Genomic DNA, 21,381 nt, shown 5'->3' with positions numbered 1-21,381 from the left:
GGGGATCCAAAGTTCTCTGGCCTCTCTCTGTAGGCACCTCCATGCACATGGTGCATGTAAACTCACGCAGGCTCACCATACACAGGCTAGGACTCAAGAGCAATTGGTTCCTGCATGGCATAAGGGTAACTCCCAGTATCACTTAAACTGGACCTGGTGGCATATGACTATAAGCCCAGAAATGGGGAATTGGAGGCAAGAGAATCAGAAATTCAAGGTCATCCTTGGCTACATAGAGAGTTTGAAGCTAGTCTGGGTGGCGTGAGATCCTGTCTCAAAAGGGGAAAGGAATGGGCAGTGAGATGCTCAGCAGGTACAGGCATTTGCCATCAATCAAACCTAACAAAGTTGAGTTTGACCCCTGAGACTCGCATAGTGGAAGGAGAATATTTAACTTCTGCAAGTTGTTGTCCTCTGATCTTCTCCATACCATGTGCCATACACACACACACACACACACACACACACACACACACACACACACTCATGCACGTGCATTCACACAGAGAGAGAAATAAAATAAATAAATGTAACTGAAAATAAAGAAACAAAAACCAACCAATCAAAGCAAACAACCCAAACAAACAAATCAAGAATTCCTGCGGTCTCGGCTAGGGGAGATGTAGGGGTTCTCATTCCACCCCAGCCTTTGTCTTGACCCCTGCAACCTCACAGCCACCCATACTGACTGGAACGTGGCTCGTGGTATGAAGCCAGCCAGGAAGGCCTTCTATCTGACCCCACACTGCTATACCTCCAGACTCGGGGTCTGCTTGTGCACAGTGACAGGGGCCTATATACAGGGTGGCCCTCCTTTGTGAGTCTGTAGAATGGCCGAAACAGAACCAGGAGTGGATGTTGAGGGTGAAGATATAGACAAATAGGAACACAGAGACTATGCAAGATCCTAGAAACGTCACCCCTGGGTCCCCAGGACCCGGTGACCTGGGCTGGAGACTGCCCTTGTGCCTGAGCCCAGTCTGAGCTGGTTTATGTCTGGAAGCCCCGGCTGGGCCTGACGAGGTCTAATGATTCACATAGCAGCTGCCGCTCAGCACATTCCAACCCCAGCCTCCAGTGCCCAGCACGTGAGGTGGCTGCCTCAAGCCAACCTTCTGTCACCAGGGCATGTTCCTAAGACCCTTGTCTCCAGGAGTCACCTCCCCTTAGACCTCCCGGGCTCCTGCTGGTGGGTACCACACATTTGGTCCCAATGTCTTTTGTTCTGTCCTACTCTACTTTTTTGCTTGTTTGGTTTTAGTTTTGTTTTAAGGCAGGGTGTGGTTGATATGTAGCCCAGGCTGGCTGAGAATTTGATACATAGCCTAGACTACCTTGAATTCCTGATCCCCCTGCTTGGTGCTGGTGAGCACCACCATGCCATCTGTTCTGTTTGAGATAGTCGTTCCCTGTGTTGTCCGGGCTGGATTTGAACTCCTGGTCTTCCTGTATCAGCCTCCCAAGTGGAGTGTTGTGATCACAGTCTCACCTCATCCAGCTTTCTAGTGCACTGCTTTGGCTCACAAACTGGAAAGGGAGGCATGGAGCTTATTAATACCTGGCTTCCTGGTGGGGGAAACTGAGGCCTGAGTACAGAATGGTTTAGCCAGGGCACATAGCAAGACCATGACAAGCAGCTTTTATAGGCATCCTGTCCCCAACCTGAGCTATTCTGAGGTATTCCACTCAAGGGCTATTCAAGGATGTATTGGCCATTCTGTGGCCAGGGTCACAGGGGGACTGGATTGTGTTTGTGTAGGTCAGTGGGCAGTAGGCTGTTACATTCAAAGAAGGAAGGGATCCCCTGGTTCCTGTTAAGCATCACTGCCTCCACCTGCCTGGGGCTATTTTGCTTGATCTGTGCAGCCCTGAGCTGGACCCCTCTCTACCCAAGGCCTCAGTTTCCAATCTGCCATTAAAGATGGAAGGTTTGAGAGTCAAAGTGACCAGGGATTCAGTTTGGATTCAGGCAGAGCTCTGCGTCTGAAAATCTGGCATTCGGGCCAGTCTGTTCCTCCCGTGGGCCCCAGCCTAGGGCTGTGAGGGGTGATTCTGGCCCTTAGCCTGGGGACAGGAAATCGTATTTTGGTCCTGGGTCCTGGGTAACTAGGCAGGGGGAGAATGGCAGCTCAGACCCAACTGTGTTTACTTGGGCTGGGCCCCCTCAGAGCTCAACAGGCTCCCATTCATTGGGAGCCCCATAAACCCTTTGGGGCTCCCTGAGGTTCGGAGAGCCTGGATGCCAAGCGTGGCTGCCTCCCCCAGACCCGCTAGAGACCAGCAGGGGTTGAAGAATATGAGAGAGGCAGGGCTGAAGACAGTGGGTAGCAACTTGGCCACATCTCCCTCTTAACCTTTTTGCACGGGATGGGGGTAGTAGTTCCTACCCCAGGCCTGTTAGAGGGCAGTTAGGAAGATCCATGGTGGCCATGGAGGACAGAGCTCAACTGGACAGACTTTAAAGCCTAAGATGGCAATGTCCTTTCTAGTTGAGACCTTTGAATCCTATTTTGGGTTGTTGACAATTTACACACCTTATCACCCTGAAGTAAAGGAGTCTCCCTGTCTTCCTTAAGTCTTCCTTAACTGCCCAGCAAGGGGCCTTTTTTGGGAGACAGAAACACTAGTACCAGATGGTGGAGGTCTGGAGCCCTGGGATCTGCTTGCTTACGGCCCTCTTGAACCCTTCCTTCAATTACACTTTATTTGGGCTAGTTAAGGTCCCTCTGAGTGGAAAGAAGACAGCAGCAGCAACAGCACTTGATAAGAAGAATTGGGGCTCGTGGGGTTCGTGCAGGCTGCCTGGTTCTCTCATTCGCTCGTGACTTTAAAATAACCCCTTCCCGCTTGGTCCAAAGGGCTCCTAGCTTCTGAGTTAGAGTGAACACCGTCCCAGCCAAGCCCCTGTGTGTACTTCTCTGGGTAGTAAGCTCCCAGCTGGAGGTGGGGGGTGGGGGGGGAGGGCTAGTGGAGGAAGAGGGGAAGAGAAAGCTCCCCCTAGATCTCCATTCAGCAGAGCCCCCACGTGCCCCCCCACAACCTATTCAGCCACCAGGGACCCTGCTTAGGGGATAGAAGGGGGTCTTGCTTCCTAGCCACCTTCCAGGTGGGGTGTGACTTCCCGCTCCAGTGGTTGTAAAATGCCCAGAAGCCGAGTAGGTCCCTAGTGTGTGGGGGTGAGGGGCGGGGGGGGGGAGAAGGGGGGTCTGTGCCTTGGAATACCCTCCTCCCAGGCGTATTTGACACGTGTTTCCGCCTCTCCCGGCATGGGCTCCTGCAGTTGCTATTTATAACCTTTAAGAGCTCCTGCCGACTGCCGAGTTTTCTTAAACTCAAAATATCACTGAGGTCCTGGGCACGCGTTCCAGAGGCCCTGGGGCACTGTGGTTTGAAGGGAGGAGGGGGCCAAGGAAAGAGGAGGCATGAACTCAGACCCCGGGTACTTGCTGGGAGCTGTGACAGGGACCTGGGTGAGAAACCCTAGTCTTGATACTCTGGCCTGCCTTTGGTCTGAGAGATCCTCTATGTGGGTGGTCCTTGGCCATGCTGGGCCATTTGATGTCTTCTGGGTCCTTCCTGGGACTGCTTCCTGTCATCCCAAATGCCTCAGTGGACACTATCTGGGTCAAGGCCATGAATTGGCAAATCCTGGGGGCACCTCTGAGGCTGGGATCAGGGCTGCATCTGCCTGTCTGGATCAGAGATGTGTCTGCCTGGCTGCCCAGCGGCAGGTACCATGGACATTGGCTGAAATATCCACAGAGAAGCATTTTGAGAATGTTTATAAAACCGTGTGTGTGTGTGTGTGTGTGTGTGTGTGTGTGTGTAGAGAGAGAGAGAGAGAGAGCCTTGTAGGGGGCATCAGAGATACCAGGTAACAGAAGCTAATCATGGCTCAGATACCACCCTGAAGTTAAAGCTGGAGGGGACAGCAGGACCAGATTGCCAGGGCAGGATACTGCTGGAAGGTACACACTGCAGGTCCTGCCTGCCCTGGCCAAGGCTGTACACTCCTGTTGGAGGCCTCCCCAGCCCTGGTGCATTCTTTTCCTTCCCCGTCTCTTGTGCCAGAACAGGGGACACAGAAGCAGCGGACTAGCGCTCTGGCATCTCCGGCATCGAGGCTATTCCTGTAAGCAATGCCCTTGCTTGACCTCCCTCCTCCCCACAAAGTCATTCCCAGCCCAAGGAGCAGAACTGGTTCTAAGATGACCCCTTATTAATGGTCTAGGTCAAGTATAGCCGTAGAGGGTTCCTTGGAACAGAGAAGGACAAGGAAGTATGCTGGACTGGGCTGGACTGAGACTCTGAGAAGGAAGCAGACACAGTCCCTCTGCCTAGCATTGTAGGCGAACTTGTCCAATCCCTTTTCCTATGTGCATTCCCAGTGTCTCCTCCTCTCAGAAAACTTCCAGGGTTTGCAGCTCAGCCCCAGGAAGCAAGACCTACAAATCCTGGTTTTCACTAGGGGCTTTATTTGGTGGTAGTGGGGTGAATCCAAACTTTCCAGTATAAAGCATATTCCTGCCTAGGGCAGGCTCATCTCTCTGGTCTCAAGGATGGCATAGACCCTGGGTGGAGCTTTGGACTCGCAGCATTATCCCTTGGTCCTCTAGTTGCTCTGGGGTGGGGTCCCCTCTGAGCCTCACTTTTTTCAAGAGGAGGGGGCAGATCCCAGGATCTCAGGAAGCTTCTCCTATGCCTCGGTTAAGTCTCCTTAGAAAATTCTCTTCCAGGGAGCCTCCTGACACTGACTCCGCCCAATGGCAGGTCCTCAGAAGGCTAGGGAGCAGTCCATGGGGCAAGTTGCAAAATGGAAGAGAGGTCACTGCTGCGGAGTCTTCAGGGGGAAGTGAGGACCCACACTAACCTTAGTCCCTGAAAGGGTTGATGGCGTGGGAAGTGTGGCAGGCTTTCTGTGTGAGCCTCAAAGTCAGGAACCTGGAGGTGGCAGAGACAGCTGGCAGCCATGATGACCTCTCTATATATGTATGTATGTATGTATATATATATATATATATATATATATATAGTGTGTGTGTGCATGCATGTGTGTGTGTGCATGTGTGTGTGTGTGTGTGTGTGTGTGTGTGTGTGTGTGAGTATGCATTCATGAATCCAAGTGCTTTTGGGGGCCAGAAGAGGGTGTCAGATTCCCTGGAGCTAGAGTTATAGTTGGTTGTCTGCAGTGTGTGGGTGCTGGTAATAGAACCCCAGTCCTCTACAAGAGCAGCAAGTGCTTCAACCGCGGATCCATCACTCCAGCCCCTCTGTTTTGCTGAGTGGAATCTATAATGATCACAGGCTGGGACAAGGGTGTGACCATGCTAACTGGGTATGGGCCTTTGGAGGGGGATCTCAGGCCACATAGTAACCCTTGCTACACCCACCACAGGCTCTTTTGCTTATAGTATAAGATCAGGATTCCTGAAAGCAAGATATGATTGAGGGGTGGGAGATACTCATTGTGAAGAGGGTTCCCTGAGCTACAGCCACCCCTCAGTCCCTCCCAGCTTATCTGCAGTCTGGGCTGGGCCCTTTGTGTCAGCCCATTGTCTCCTTGTTGACAGAGCTCTAAACTGGAGCTGACTATCCCTCACTACAATCTGGGCAGGGGCAAAGGTTGGCAAAGTGGGGAAAAGGAGGGGAGGACTAAGGATGCTTCAGAAGCAAAATCGACAACACCCTTCCCCAACGCTGAAATTCAGGATCAATGATAGGACCAGCTGGTGCTGAGTCTGGCCGGGTACTCAAATCTGCTTTGACTAGGGTTATAATACCCTATTGTCTCTTGATGTCCCAAATGTTGCCTCCAAATACATGAGCCATCTAGCTAACCAAACTACAGACCTGAGAGACCTCAGTCCTGACTACAGAGCTTCTTGTGGCTCCCTGCAACAGAGGGTTGAACTGTCTGTCTGCCTTGTACCATCCTTTATTTTCTCTAGGTCATACGCTTGGGGGGGGGATGGTCTTAGGGCTCCCTAGTCCCAGGCATCTGAAGTCTCTGAATCTGCTGTAAGCTTCCAGTAGCCTCAAGACCATTGCAACTGGAACTTGCCTATCCCCCTCACCACCCTTCTTTCCCTTTTTCCTTCTCTGTGCTTGTCCTAGGGTCCAAGATATGGGAAACAAATGGATCGGGAACCTTCCGGAGAGTCCTTTCCCATGAGAGCCAAGTGCTGACCCCATCCTTATCTGGCCTAGACACGCCAAAAACAACACAGATGCTGTGGCTCGAAGGCCTGAACTCGGGGATGCTGACCTCCCCAGCCCAGCTGCTCTGCTCAGGTCTCTGTCACCCCTTCTGTGAACAGACTCCCATGCAAGGCTGCAAAGTGGTGGGATGGTGCAGTGAGCTCCACAGGTGTGTGGGAGGAGACAATGGAAAGTCGCCAAACACCTGGATACACATGCACACATGCACTCACACAGGCAGACAGGCAGGTCGACAGATAGAGACGGGTACACACACACACACACACACACACACACACTAGTTTGTATTGATTCCCATTGACTCCAGAGTTAACATAATAGGAATGGTGACTGTTGCCCCAGAGATTTATGCACATAACAGGCTCTGAGCTCAGCTCTGAGCTGCTGAGGCAAATTCACTTCACAGAGGTGGAGTGGGGAGTGTTGAAGGCCCCATGGTATCAGGTGAGGCAGGTTAGCTGACTGTGCATGCATGCCTGTATGCAAGCATGTGTGTGTCTTTGTGTGTATATATGTCTGTCTCTGTGTGCATGTGTGTGTGTGTGTGTGTGTGTGTGTGTGTGTCTGTACTTTCAGCCTAACCACATAGGGTGGGTGGATAGATATATAAATAGTTACTAAGGCAGGTACCAGAATCAACCCTAACTATTCCTGGCTGGGGGCTTGGGCCATTTTTAACGAAGCCTCCACACCCTGTACCACAGAGGGTTTTTGTGTGGCCACTGGAGGCAGAGACAGCTGGTGCTGGGTGGAGCAGAGAGGGGACACCCCTAGGTCTGTTGGGGCCACCACAGCTAGGAGGGGCTTGTTAGGGGACAGGGAAGCCATCTCAACCCACACTGCCTTCTCTTTGAATTTTTGGTTTTTGTTTTGTTTTGTTTTGTTTTGGAGACAGGGCCTCATATGGCCCAGGCTGGCTACAGCTCTCTATGGAGTAGAGGATGATCTTGAACTCCTAATGCTCCTGCTTCCACCTCCAGAGTGCTGGGCTTATGGGTGTATGCCACCACGCTTTACTGCACTGCCTTTCATCATTTTTAAAATTGTCTCTGTGCACGGGTGTTTTGCCTGCCTGTGTGTCTGTGCACCGCATGCATGCCGACCTGGCGCCCTTGGGTGCCCTTAGAACTGGAGTTTTAGATGATCGTCCTGAGCCGCTATGTGAGGGCTGCGAGTTAAACTCGGTTCCTCTGGAAGAGCAGCCAGCGCTCTCAACCACCGAGCCCTCTCTCCAGCCTCCGGGGCGGCTTTTATCGAAGCGTCCGGTGCTTCCTGTCTCCCTCCTGCATTCACTGCCATCACTGTCGTCCTTGTCCCCTGCCTTCTTTCCCACTGCCTCACCTTCAGCCCTTGTCTAGTCTGGCTGCTTGAGATTAAGGGCCGAGAGTGAAGACTCCTTATCCTTGGAGCTGAGTTTAGGGGTGACAAGCTGTGTGTGTCCATGTGACTACATCTCTAGCTCACCTTTCCTTGGGCCTACCTTTGTCCCTGACCCACCTCAGCAACCTCCGGCTTCTGAATGCTCTTTTCTTCCTCTCCCGGCCCCTCCTGTCTTTGCCTTGATGTCTGCCACACTCAAGGGTCCTGGGTCCAGTTTCTCACGGTGGCCCCAGGGACCTTGGCTGTTCCTTGCAGCCAAAGTGAACTGTTTGCCTGAGACAGTCGATCCATCCAGTCAAACAACCAGTCAATTCAGGCTGCTCGTATGACTGACGGTTCCCCCCCCCCCTTCTGCTAAATTTACTTGCATTTTTGGACTGAATTGGCCATTCAACAGAGGTTGTACCCACATGGCCCCACCCCACTCACGCCAACAGATGAACAGGCTCACGGACAGGCATGCACACAGGACTAGGAGCACCCAGACATGCTCTGATCTACGTGTGGTCACAGCTGGGGACACATATAAGCACACAGGATCACACACTCCCACACAATCACACATGTGGCACCACCCTCTTGCCCATGCTTACATACACATAAACCACAAACAAGAAGCAACCACACACATTCACACCTCAGGGCAGCAGGCACATACACTCCTGATCTGGGGAAGACTTGGGGAAACAGAGGCAAGGGGGAGGGGAAAATGTAGTCCTGAGTCCAGAGCTGGGCAGAGCCCAAGTTCAGCATTCTCCAAGACCAGCTCACATTGACATCTTTTCCTGCCCTCCCTCATCCTTTCCAGGGGGTTTCTGGTCATCCCAGGCCACTGCTCAGCCCTTGCAAACCTCAAATATAGCAGCTCCCAGACCCCTATCCTAAAAGGGGACTCTTCTTTTTTTCTTCCAAGGATCCTAAAAGGGGACTGTTCTTTTTTTTCTTCTTCTTCTTCCAAGGACAATAAATATTTGCTCTTTGGGAGACTGCTGGTGGGAGAGAACAGGGTTTGGCGCAGTGGCAGGGAATGTCAAAGCAGTTCAGGGCGTCACTGGTCATGCTGGGGGGGGAAGGGCTGGACCCTGTCGGGAAGCTCCACCAGCAGTCAGGCTGAGGGACTGGAGCTCAGAGGTACACCTCAAGCCCTTCAATCCCAACCCAGGCCATTTCCTCAGCGACCTTAACCATCATGTTGAGACCCCATCCTTTCGGCCAGACCCCTCTCCCCTAAGTCTCACTTTTTATGAACTGTTCTCTTGCTCTATTCACGAAAAAAAAAAGTTGCAGGAAACTAGAGAGAAGGCTCAGCAGTTAAGAGCACTGGCTGCCCTTGCAGAGGACCTGGGATTTGAATCCCAGCACCCACACGGTGGCATTCAACCATCTGTACCCTACAGTCTCAGATGATCCAATACCACCCTGGGGTCCCTGTGGGCATCAGGCATATGTGTGGTACACATACATTCAGGCAGAACACCATACACATGAACATTAATTAAACAAAAATGTTTGCATACTTGTCTGATGTTCATGCGTGGAATGTGGGTGCCTATACCCCGTGGCACATTTGTGGAGGTCAGAGGACAACCTCTGGGGTGGGTCCTGACCTTCCATCATGTTTGAGGGCTTCCAGACTGTCTCTGTGTCCCATCTCCCAACAGGGACACTGGGATCACTTGTTCAGGCTTTATGTAGAGTCTAAGGATCTGAACTCAGATCCTGGTGGTTACCATTGAGCCGTCTTCCCAGCCCTCCATTCACCTTGACAGCTCCCAACCTCTTCTCATTCCCTTAGACTGCATAGCCCCGGCTTGTATTCCTATTCTTCGGGTCCAGTAAGAGGGTCAGTATTTTCAGACACAGTTTCAGAGTCCTTCTTTGGGTGAACTGTGAGGGGCAGGATCAAGGTCCCTCACGCCAGACTTGTGAGACCAATTCACCTCTTGAAAACAGGGACGTGTCTTCCATTCATAGTGGACCAAGTCTGGCCATTGCTGTCCCCACACTGTCCTCCATGAGGTCCTAGGCCCTGGAGGCTCTGGCCTGCTACCTCCTCCTTCATGCTGAATTAGGTTCCCAAATATAGCGGCCATGGCCACAGCCGGCCAGGACACCACAGCCCCAAAGCGTCAGTCCTGGGCCGGGATCAGAGGGGCAGGAGCTGATTATAGGTCCCTGGGCCAAACCCAGGGCTTGCTTGCCAGCCCGCTGAGCCCTACCACCCCCACCCCTAGAACCACAAGGCTGGAGCATCTGGTCCCCGTCAGCACAGTGGGCAAAGGGAGGGGCCTGTGAGTTGTGTTTGGCCTGCCCGAAGACAGAGTTGCCTGTGTGTGGTGGTGAGGATGGACAGTACTTAGTAGACATTGCCTTGGAACCCACCATCATCTACCTTAACATTGTCCATTGGCTAGGAAGGGAAACTGAGGCCAGGAGGAACAGAGACCAGGTTGGCTCTCAAGAGCATGGAGAGCCTTCCGCCTGCCCCTTAGGCACCATTTTCCATTTTTCCAGGCCTGGGGCTGGGCCATGGGAAGCAGGCCACATCCTGTTGGTGGCTGATCAGTCTTGCTAGGAAGTCCTCCTTGGAGTTAGACTTCCACCCAAGGCCACAGGATGGTACAGATACTCATGCACTCATTGCTTTCTCGGTCCTTCTGACTGCCTGCTGACACCTCTGGCCAAAGTTCACATCCTCCCAGGGCCACGAATCCTCCATCTGTGCAACCGAGGCAGAACCCAGGGACCGCGGTAAGGGTCTGTGTTCATGGGACTCAACATAGGGTCATGAGTTCACATTTCTGGTCACACACACATGTGTGGGCCTGCTTGGGCCATGATAGGGTCCCCGGGACCTGCTGCACAGCAACGTTTGACCTACTTCTAAGGTTCTGGGTCTGGCCCAGGCCGCGTTCCCGACTACTCCTCCGGGAAGTGTGGGCCTGCATCCCAGTCCAGAGGCTGTAAGCCAGGAGGGGCGGGCCCAGGCAGGCCAGGACTGTCTGTGGAGCCTGTGGCTGGGGGACAAGGACATGTGGAGAGCCTGACCCTCCTTTCCTGTTTCTGGCTCTTGGGCCCAAGGGACAGTGGACCCTCTTTCCCATGTGGCCACCAAACTCTCAACTACCCATACTGGCTCTGATAGGATGAGGGGCATCCCTCATGCCCTTTGAGCACTGGTGGGAAGGGTCTGCCAAGCACCCACCACCGACTGCTGGGACCACCCTCCCCATAGCCTGCCTTTCTTTCCTCCTCATGAAGCAGGCAGTGTCCTTGTGGAATGGTGTTGTCAGTGTATCCTGAGAGGAGGGTTTGGATTTAAAGTCTTGGGTCTTGAATGCTGGAGCTCAGATCTGGTTTTAGAATTCTTCATCCTGCTGTGCGGTGGTGGCGCACGCCTTTTATCCCAGCGCTCTGGAGGTAGATGCAGGAGGATCTCTGAGTTTGAGGCCAACCAGGTCTACCTAGTGAATTCCAGGATAGCCAGGACTACATAGAGAAACCCTGTCTTGAAAATTTGCGGGGGAAATATAAAAGAATTCTTCATCTTGGGCCTTGGGGTCTGGGTTTAAGGTTTGGCATTCTGGGTCTTAGAGCCTGGATTTAGGGTGTGATTCCCAAGACGTGGGCCTGAGTCTAGATGTGCTGTACTTTGGGCTCTGGGTTCAGGCTGTGAGCCCTTGGTCTGGGGTCTGGGTTTATAGGCTTCCAAGTTTCAGCTTTAGAGTCTGAGTTAATTTTATTCTAGAGTTTGGGTTTGGGGACCAAAGGCTGCTGGTTCCTGTCCCTTCTATGCCCCCTGCTGGCCACTCATCCCTGGTCAACATTTACCTGAACCGCCTTACCCTTACCTCTAGGCTGTGACAGGGGTCTCAAACAGTAGTTAGGGAGCAGGAGCAGTGAGCAGCAGGCCGGAACTGATTGGGCACTGGAAGAGGAAGGTGGGTTTGAGGACTTTTGGCTCCATACTGTCCTGGGGTTGGGGGCTCTGTGGCCATTAGGAAGTATCAGTCATTCAGGAAGCCCCTGCATCCTCCCCAACTCCACAAACGAGCTTAAGACTTAGTTTTTTTTTTTTTTAGATTTATTTATTTATTTGTGTGTGTGTGTGTGTGTGTGTGTGTGTGTGTGTGTGTGTGAGAGATATGTATAACCTGTGGTGAACAAAATATGTCAGACCCTCTTGAGCTGCAGCTACAAGGCAGGTGTGATGTGCTGGGAACTGAAACTTGGGCCTCTGCAAATGCTCTTAACTGCTGAGCCATCTTCTAGTCCCCCCCCCCCACCCGTCTATCTATCTATCTATCTATCTATCTATCTATCTATCTATCTATCTATCTAGGTTTTTCAATACAGGGTTTATCTGTGTAGTCCTGGAACTTGCTCTATAGACCAAGCTGGCCCCAAACTCAAAGCTCCACCTGCCTCAGCCTCCCAAGTGCTGGGATTAAAGCCACAGAACACCTAGCCTTTATTTAAAAATAACTCAAAGTATTCCTTTACATATTGATTTAGATAAGGTCTCATGTACCCCAGGCTGGCCTCAAATTCACTTGTGTAGTCATGGATGTCCTACCTCTGCTTCTTGAATGTTGCAATTATAGGTATACCCTACCATATATAGTTATTGGGAGGGGCTGGAAGAGTCCCTGATGGGTGCTGGGTACCTGTCATAGTGTGGAAAGTACTCCTGTGGACAAGCCTGGGCAAGCTGAGAGTAAGAGCTGGAGCAGAGGCTAGCCTTAGCCCCCATCTGAGCCCTGGGAGGGAGCAAGGAGTTCAGTGTACTTTCTCTCCACGATCACAGCCGCCCTATGTACGAGAGCATGGGCTCATGACACATCTGCCTCTCACCAGCCCAGAGACAGGGAGAGATCATGAGGCGCTGACTACGTGAGCCTCAGCACAGGTCACAGTCTAGAACCTGAGGTCCCGATGTGCCTGCTAGGCACTTACCCTTGTTTGAGCCGTTTTCCAAAGAGTGACAGGGTTAGGGCAAATGAAACGGGCAGGAAATCTGGGTCACCTGCATATACACACTCATCCCTGGACCTAAGTTATGCGCTGGTCAAGGAAAGGGGCCTGAGTGCTGTCTTGGCTATGCTTGTGGGTAGGTGATACCACCATCTAGAATCAGTTGTGTCGGGGTGGGGGTATGTGCTAAGGGTCAGCAGGTCTGGGCAGTTGGGCGTACATAGCTCTCTCTCTCTCTGTATGTATGTATGTGTCTCCCTTGGGTTGTCTTCTCCTTTGTGGCATTTCTGATGTCTCTGCCGACCCTCCCCCACTCCTCCCTTTCTCAATACTCTTGCCAAACATCTGGAAGAAAAGTGAAAAACTTGTCCCCCCTCCCAGCCCCGGATGTTGTCAGATTTCCAGATGTGCGGTGTTCTGCCCTCCAGATGAAGGGCAGAATGTGTTCCAGCCAGGGATGGGGAGTCAGCCCTGGACTGCCATCCCTTCTTCAGGAGGCTAAGTGGCAAGATGAGAGGGTCCAGGATCTAGGAGGGAGATGGTACGATGCCCCAGGTTGAAACATTAGGACCTTGCCTCAGCTGAGTTGTACCCTTTTTCATTCCTGAGAAGTCCCTTGGGGCTTAGGGTGGGAGGCGCTGCCTCTGAAGTTTCTATCAAAGGCTTCAGGCACTTAAAAATAACTAGGAACACCCCTCTCCCCGCACATGCTCAGACGCCAGGCGGGAACAGAACCCAATGTGTTTGCAAGATGTCCTCACTCTGAGTTTGTGCTGGAAGGGCCTCATGCCACCTCAGTGTCTCCATTTCTCCAGTGGTGGCCCAGCCAGGCTGTGCTATGTCATAGCCATCTGTCAAAGGGCAGGGGACCAAGGGAGTGGTTCCGGCGGGGGTGAGGGGCATTGTTGCTTATGCCTGGGGGGATGAACCTTAGGAGTGGGAACTGAGGGGTGAAAATCCTAGATTGGAGCCCAGGTGCAAACCTTGCCCAGCACCTTGGTGTCCCTCAGAGATTCAGGCTCCCCTGGAGCAGAAGGAAGCATGGGAAGATGGGGGAGAGGCAAAGTTTCAGGGCAAATGGAGGGGCGAGCAGGAAAGGACACAGGGGGGAAGGGGTGAGCAAGAGACCGACCCTGGAGTCTGCAGGAGAGCAGCGCCTGGAGTCTGCGGGCAGGGCAGCGGAGATGGACGGGCACTGGGCATCGCAGGGAGGGGCAGAGAGAAGCAAGGGGGTGAAACGGGAGACCTAGCCAGGGTTGGCAGGAACTGTAAAAGGAGCCGTTGAACTAGCGCGGAGGACAGCCCTTAAGGGAGCGTCGCCCTTTCTGCTTGCACTTGGGGTGTTCCTGGAGACCCTGGGACCCTATGACTGCACTGCAGCTGTCTGCTGTAGCTCGACACTCACACACCAGTACAATAAACACCCAGACATAAATACACAGAAGCCACATCACAGACACCCACTCAGACCCACACAGACAGACGTGAACAGGAACACCTGGAATCAGACCCTTCTCCCAGACCCAGCCTGGCTCTCGCAGACCCTGGCACGGAGACATCCAGACAATATATACAAATAAATGTCCAGAGACCTCCCACCACCCACACAGCCCGGAATCTGCTACCTGGGAAGGTGCCTGGACAGAGATCCACACCTACCTCCCCTTGCTCTTGAACACAGGACCTGGGATGCCTAGGTGTAAAGCGTAACTCTAGAGTGACCCTTAGGTCATCGCAGCCCCGACCATGATGCATAGCATCCAGCACACACTTTTCTAACCTTTACCTGTCCAGAATGTATCGGTCTGCAGAAGAGTAACTCCGTGTGTGTGTGTGTGTGTGTGTGTGTGTGTGTGTGTGTTTATGCGTGTGTTTATGTGTGTGTCTGTGTGTCTGTGTGTGTCTGTGTCTAACTGTCTTTCTGTGTCTGTGTGCTCAGAGCACAGGCTGAGCAATAGCCTCTGTCTCCCTCTGTCTCCCTCTCCCTCCCTCTCCCCAACAGGTGACTGGGAGAATGGACAACCCTCCCCTCCCCCAACCCATTCCTGGGCCTGAACAATGCCCTCTCCAGGACCCAAAATAGCCCCTTGAGCAGAGCCAATGCCCTTTTATGGCCTTGTCCCTATTGTGCATGGTAGGGGTGGGGCTGGGGTCATGAGGTATAGAGCAGGATAAAGCCCAGGGTGGCAGAAGGCTCACCTACCCCACTCTATTCATCCTTCCTTCTTCCCGCCTCTCTGTGATTACAGCTCCTATGGCCCCCAAAAAGCCAGAGCCTAAGAAGGATGACTCCAAGGCTGCTGCCCCCAAAGCAGCTCCAGCCCCTGCCGCTGCACCTGCGGCTGCACCTGAGCCTGAGCGCCCCAAGGAAGCAGAGTTTGATGCTTCCAAGATTAAGGTGAGTGAGGGGAGCTACTTTGTAGCAGGAGGGCCAGAGCAAATGAGTGGATCTCAGAGTGGGACTTAGCATGGCAGATAAGACCCTAGAAGCTGGCACTTTCTGTGCAGAGGTTAAACAAGACCTGGTTATTCCAGACATTCACAGGACCAAAGGAGGAGGGATGGTGGTCAGGCAGCTGTTGAGACTCCCCTGAGGCTGCTGAGAGTAGAGTCTGGACTGGGAAATAATTTTTGGTGATTTTGAAAACCCATTCCCCCTGTTTTCCTCTCTGGATTACATCTTTAGGAAGTCCTGCAGCCAGCTGCTCCCCACGCTACAGGGCTCTTCCTTCTCTGGCTACCGGGGCCTCAGGTCCACATCCAGCATTCTTAGGAGGAGGGGTGTGTAAGGGAGGGAAATCAGGGCCTTGCTCAGGCTGGGTGACGCTTGCCCCTGCCAAGATCTGGCAGAGCGCTCCTGGGCTTCACTTTTAGCTGGGAAAATGGAGGAACATGCTGGGAAGGGAGGCTCTGAAAGTCATGCAGGAAGCTGGTTGTGGAGCATGACCAAGCAGCACCAAGAGCTTTCCTGGCCCAGTTGTCTTTCCCAGAGTCTAAACTGGGAGGGCAAGCCATGCCTGCCACCTGTGGCATCCGCATAGCAGCACGCAGCCTGTGTCCTGTCCTCAGCTGGCCAGTGGCCACTGCTGCTCTGGCCTTGAGAGGCCTGTAGAGGAACCCTTTCCACCCACACACAGCCACCAAGCTCTGAGCCATTCTTACAGAGCCTCCATCCGGTCATACCCCTTTCCCAGAGGCACCTGCCTATGTCCCTTGGGTTTGTATCCCAGTTCAGGCTCACCTTAATTGTTCTAATCCTTAGCTTCCTCGACTGTGAACTGGGGCCATGAGCCCCCCACTTTCAAGATGGCTGTACCCCAGAATTGGCTCCTGGTTCCCCTGTCATCCTTAGAGGACACCTAGAATGTGACCTGAGGATGCCTTGTAAGGCTCCAACTACTTTGAGTCCCATGGTGGCATTGTCCAATCTCATCAGGCATGAGGTTGCCATAAATTTATGCCTCAAAACAAGGTGTAGAGGCCCCCTCCTCGGTCTTTCTCTGTCCCCAGCTGGCAGAGAAGGATGGAGCCTTTTCCAGAAGCCGGGAGCCCCGTCTCTCCAGTTTTCCCATAGAGAGCTCCCAGAGAGCTGGCAATGATATTTTTCTCAATACTGGGTTGAGCCTCAAATCAGAGGGCCACCACAGCAGGTGACAGGAAGAGGATGTCCTTCTGCACAGTGCCATGCACTATGGAGGGTTCCCAGGTGCCAGTCATGCCCTCTTCCCCCAGCTCCCTTCTCTGGCATGACCTTGACTTTGGGGAGAGTGACTGCACTGATAAGAATAGAACGGAAGCAGATGAGGAGGGGGTTACTGGGTCCCAGGAGGCCTCCCGACCCCAGGGTGGCCCCACTCAGAACACTACATAGCCCTAGCTCTGTGCTATGCTGGAGTGGGGGGAGCTGCCCTGGGGCCACAGGCAGAACATAAAGATTAGTGTCCCAAAGGGATCTGTAAGGGACAGACACACATATGTGCACAAGCATGCGCGCTTGATTACCCACAGACATGCTTCCATGCTGACACAGCCTCTGGCCTGAAGCCAGATGCTTGCTCTTCCCCTCAAAGTCAGCTTGGTCAGGCCTGTGACATTGAGCATTTCCACCGTGGCCTGACTGATATCAGAACCTGATTGCAGGTAGACCCAAAGCCTTTAGTTTGGACAGATGCGTGTGGGGTTGTTGCAGCAGCAGGACAGTGTCTAGACGGACAGCAGGAGGTGCTGGGTGGTAGAGGCTGTGCTACTGCTATGAGAAGGAGCTGGCACAGCCACAGGCCTGAGGCCCAGGCGGCCAACAATGACCCAGAGGTACTCAGGCTTTGGACTTCTTTGCAGATCGAGTTCACACCCGAACAGATTGAAGGTGAGCAGGATCCTGAGCCCAGGGAGTGGTAGGGGTGGCCCAGGGGTCCCCAGTTCAAACCAGTGGGGTGGAGAGTGGGGTGGGATCAGCCAGGGAGTATCCGGAGCTCACTGCCCTTTCCCACAGAGTTCAAGGAAGCCTTCCTACTGTTCGACCGCACACCCAAGGGCGAGATGAAGATCACGTATGGCCAGTGTGGGGATGTCCTGAGGGCTCTGGGTCAGAATCCCACCCAGGCAGAGGTGCTCCGTGTCCTGGGGAAGCCCAAACAGGAAGGTAGTACACCCTGCCCGTTAGTGCCAGCCCCAAGGGGGGACTTACAGGGTGGGCGGCTATTGGGTATCATGGGAACCTCACTGACCTGCTTCCTGATTTTCTCCTATTATGATGAAGATGCGAGCCTGGCTACCAGGCCAGGGTGATAGGAAGCAAGCAGGACGGGCATGTTGGACCCTTCCTGGCCATAGCGATGGACCCTAGTACTAACCAGAATCCATACGGGTGCAATGGTCGGTCAGGGGACATGGGTACTTGTTTTTACCCTAGTCTAGCCTCCTCAGCATCCCTTTGTGGGTCTTTGTCAACTTCCCTCACCTTGGTTGCTTGCTTTGACTCGGGAAGAGTGACACCCAGGCCCCCATCATAGATCCAGAGAAGGCCTCTCTTGGGCTCAGCTGTGTCTACAAGGGGTAGGCAGGGTAAGGTCTATAAGAAATGAGACCTGGGCATGGCAATATAGGCCTACAAACCCAACAATCAAGTCTGAGGTAGGCAAATCACCATGATTTGGAAGCCAGTCTAGGCTACATAGTTGGTTCCAGGATAGCCTGGGCTACAGAGTGAGACATTATCTCAGAAACGGGGAGGCGGTTCTGGGGATGTTCAGTTGGTAGAATTCTTGCCTAGCTTGCTTGAAACACTGGGTGATCCCTGGCACTACATAAACAGTGCAGGGTGACAGATGTTCAAAGTCTAAAAAATAAAGTTGTTGTAGTGTTTACCTCTAATCCCAACACTAGGGAGGTAAAGGCAAGGGAATTGCCATAAATTTGAGGCCAGCCTGGTCTACATGGTAAATTTCAGGCTGGCCTGAGCTAGGTAGTGAGATCCTGGAGAGAGACAAAGAGAGAGACACAGAGACACACAGAGAGGAGTAAAGAACCAAGCCCACATGACTCCACTTGGGATAGCAAAGGTCTGTGTAAACCAGGCATTTCTCAGTAGATTGTCAAGTGCCTTGTGGTGGTGGCATATTTTGTACACAGCACGCACTTCGGAGAGCTCAGGAACCATGGGAGAGGGATGGCCCCTCGGCGTTAGGCAAGGGAAGCTTGTGCCTGTCCATCTTCTGACCCAACACTTGCGGTTGTCTGTCTGCAGAGCTCAATTCCAAGCTGATGGATTTTGAAACCTTCCTGCCCATGTTGCAGCACATCTCCAAGAACAAGGACACTGGCACATACGAAGACTTTGTGGAGGGGCTGAGGGTCTTTGACAAGGAGGGCAACGGCACTGTCATGGGCGCCGAGCTCCGCCATGTGTTGGCCACATTGGGTGAGGGCGACCTTCTTCTCCACCCATCTCCTCCTCTGGGGTACCCTGGGGAAAACCTTGTGTCACCTGCCACTGGGCCCACGTCTCATCCGGGAAATTGAAACAGATGGAATGATAGTCAAGGTGCCTGGAAGGCAAGAGGTAGAAATAGCATTTAGGTGTGGCTGAAGGAAAGCTAGAAGAACCACATGGAGGGAGGGTAGGAAGGTACCCAGGCATCAGTAGTCCTGGGGTTCGTCATTCTCTGTGTCTAAGGAAGCGACATCCCTGTGATATGTGTGGGCTGTATGTTCCTCGGCACCACCATCAGGTACCCGGTCACCTAACTCTTCAAAGTGACTGGGTTTTTGTTTGTTTGTTTGTTGTTGTTGTTTGTTGTTTGAGACAGGGTTTCTCTGTGTAGCTTCGGAGCCTGTCCTAGAACTCGATCTGTAGACCAGGGTGACCTCAAACTCACAGAGATCCACCTGCCTGTGCCTCCCGAGTGCTGGGATTCAAGGCGTGTGACCCACCGTCTGGTTCAAAGTGACTTTTTCATGCAGAAAATATTTATTGCACAACTGCTGTGTTCAATATGCTGGCCTCAGGGTTCACACACACGTGTGTATGTGTGTGTGTGTGTGCGTGCATGTGTGGTGTGTATATAGTGTGGGAGTCACCACAGTCGGTACTCTACCAGTCAAGGGCACGGTACAGAATGTCAGACTCCGGCTGAGAATGTGACTGCCTAGCAGGCAGGAGGCCCTGGGCTGGGTCCTCAACACTGTGTTGCTTGCGTGTAATACCAGCACCTGTGAGATGGAGGCAGGAGAAATAAAACTCAAGGTCACTCTTAGTTATGGAGCCAGTTGGAGGCTAGCCTGTGACACGTGAGATCATATCTCAAATAAATAAGAGGAAAAAAATTAAAAAAAAAAACAAAACTTGGGGCTGGAGAGATGGGGCCTCAGTGGTTAAGAGCACTGAGGACCTGGGTTCAATTCCCAGCACCCACATGGCAGCTTACAACTGTCTGCAACCCCAGGGGAATCTGACACAGACATACATGCAAGCAAAAACATTGATACACACGCACATGCACGCGCACGCACACACACACACTCCAAAAAAGAAAAGGAAAGAAAGAAAAAGAAAAGAAAAATTTCAGACTGTGGATTTCCCTTCCATGGCCATTTGTCAAAGTCTCCGTGGGCCGCAGGGTTGCTCCCAAGAGACTGCTGCCAGACGGGCAGGGGACGCCCGCCATTCTGGCAGGGATAGCAGACAGTATATGCATGAAGATGCCAGGCCCAGAGGAGAGCCCAGGTTGCCAGCCCGAGGTCCTGCACTTCCCGACCTATGATTGGTTGTCCCGGCCTTGGACACAGCGGTGATGGCTGGCCATGACCTTAGGAGCAATGCTGCTCTAGCAAAGTCACCCCCAGTGAGTCACATGACTGGGTGGGGTGACTTAGCCTCCCACCCCTGCCAGGTGAGAGACTGACTGAGGATGAAGTGGAGAAACTGATGGCCGGTCAAGAAGACTCCAATGGCTGCATCAACTACGAAGGTGGGCTCAGCAGCTTGGGGGCCTCCTGGGGAGGGGTCATGTACCCAGCTCCACCCCTGGCTACCCGTTATGAGTCCCAGCCTCACATTCCCCTTCCCTTCCAGCATTTGTGAAGCACATCATGGCCAGCTGAGCCTCCCACAGGTGAGACCATCACTCTTTAACACCAAGGCCCCTGCCCCCCACCCCATCTCCACCAACTCCAGTTCCCAGTTGGCGCTCTGCTGTCTTGATCTAGCCCTTCCTCTGTCACCTGCGGCTGCTTTTCAGGAAGCCCAGGGCAGGCCAAGCTGGGGACATGGCACCACCCAACCGTGATGTGGACACCAGGTCCAGAGCTTCGAGAAGGAAGGGAGTGGGCCAGACTTCTGCACATGACCCCAGACCGTGTGTGCGCGTGTGTGGTTGTCTTTTCTGGCCCCTGTTGGGATGTGCTTGCCTACCTGTGACTGCCTGCCTTTCTCCACCCCATGGCCTTATGAATAAATGATTTCCTGTCTTCCTTCTGTTTTTCCTCTGTCTTCCTCCCTCCGCCCTTCCCTCCTTCCCTTCCCGGGTCTTTCTCTCCATTGCTCTCCAGCTCTCTGCTCCTCATTCCACGGTGCTGAGCTAGAGGAAGCCTGGCTGCCCTTCCTTTGGCCTCACCTCGCTCCTCACTTTGGGAGACTATAGTCATGCTGGTCCGTTCAACACAAGGACGCCACTGGGAGCCTAAAAGTACTGTCTGAACAGTGAGCTAACTCCAGGCCTAAGCTCAAGCCTAAGCTCAAGCCCAGGACAGGGAGGGAGGGAGTGGTGTGGCCTGAGTGACGACGGAAATGAATAGCAAGGCAAGAGCTGGCTTTGTCAGAATCAGGGCACAGCAGCCACGGGCTTGACTGATGGAGAAACGGAGGTGGTAGTCACAGCTGTGAGGCTCCATGGGCACTGTAAGAGGACACTTCCTGGAGGTGGTGGCCCTCCTAGGTTTGATGGGTAGGAAAAATAACACCCCACAGAGAGGTGCGAGACCTGGAGACTGGGGATGGAGGGTCACAGCGAGTTTGGACTATACAGGGCTAGGAAAGCCCACAGGGCCAGAGGTACCCAGGGGTTAGGACAGCCGCATCAAGGCTCATTTCCATGGCCCTGTTGTAAGCGTGTCTGCATACCAGGTCTAGATTGTGCGTTCTAGAGCAGGCTGCCTGGGGGTGTTGGTGTGGCAGCAGTGTAGTCTAAGTGTGTAAGGATTGTGCGGGCGTGTAGATATGTGTATAAGGGTGTGTATGTGAGAGGGCATCAGAGGTCTTTGCTGCTTCCGATTTTAACCTTGCGTGTGTTAAACCATTTAACCTTTCAC

The 21,381-nt window shown here is 53.0% G+C and overlaps 2 protein-coding genes across 3 annotated transcripts in view; both read left to right on the top strand.

Annotated features, from left to right (window-relative positions):
• Als2cl (ALS2 C-terminal like) overlaps nt 1–21,381 on the top strand; it is a 232,033-nt gene that overhangs the window by 84,860 nt on the left and 125,792 nt on the right. The gene's annotated exons all lie outside the window — the stretch shown is intronic.
• On the top strand, nt 14,813–20,424 carry Myl3 (myosin light chain 3). Its single transcript, XM_051203295.1, has 7 exons — nt 14,813–14,971; nt 16,912–16,939; nt 17,066–17,215; nt 18,320–18,493; nt 19,965–20,042; nt 20,147–20,186; nt 20,313–20,424. The coding sequence occupies exons 1-6, from the start codon at nt 14,828–14,830 to the stop codon at nt 20,173–20,175; spliced, it is 603 nt and encodes a 200-aa protein (XP_051059252.1). The 5' UTR covers nt 14,813–14,827; the 3' UTR covers nt 20,176–20,186; nt 20,313–20,424.

The sequence above is a fragment of the Phodopus roborovskii genome, unplaced genomic scaffold (assembly GCF_943737965.1).
Source record: "Phodopus roborovskii unplaced genomic scaffold, PHOROB, whole genome shotgun sequence".
Lineage (NCBI taxonomy): Eukaryota > Metazoa > Chordata > Mammalia > Rodentia > Cricetidae > Phodopus > Phodopus roborovskii.
This window is presented reverse-complemented; position numbering and strand designations above follow the sequence as displayed.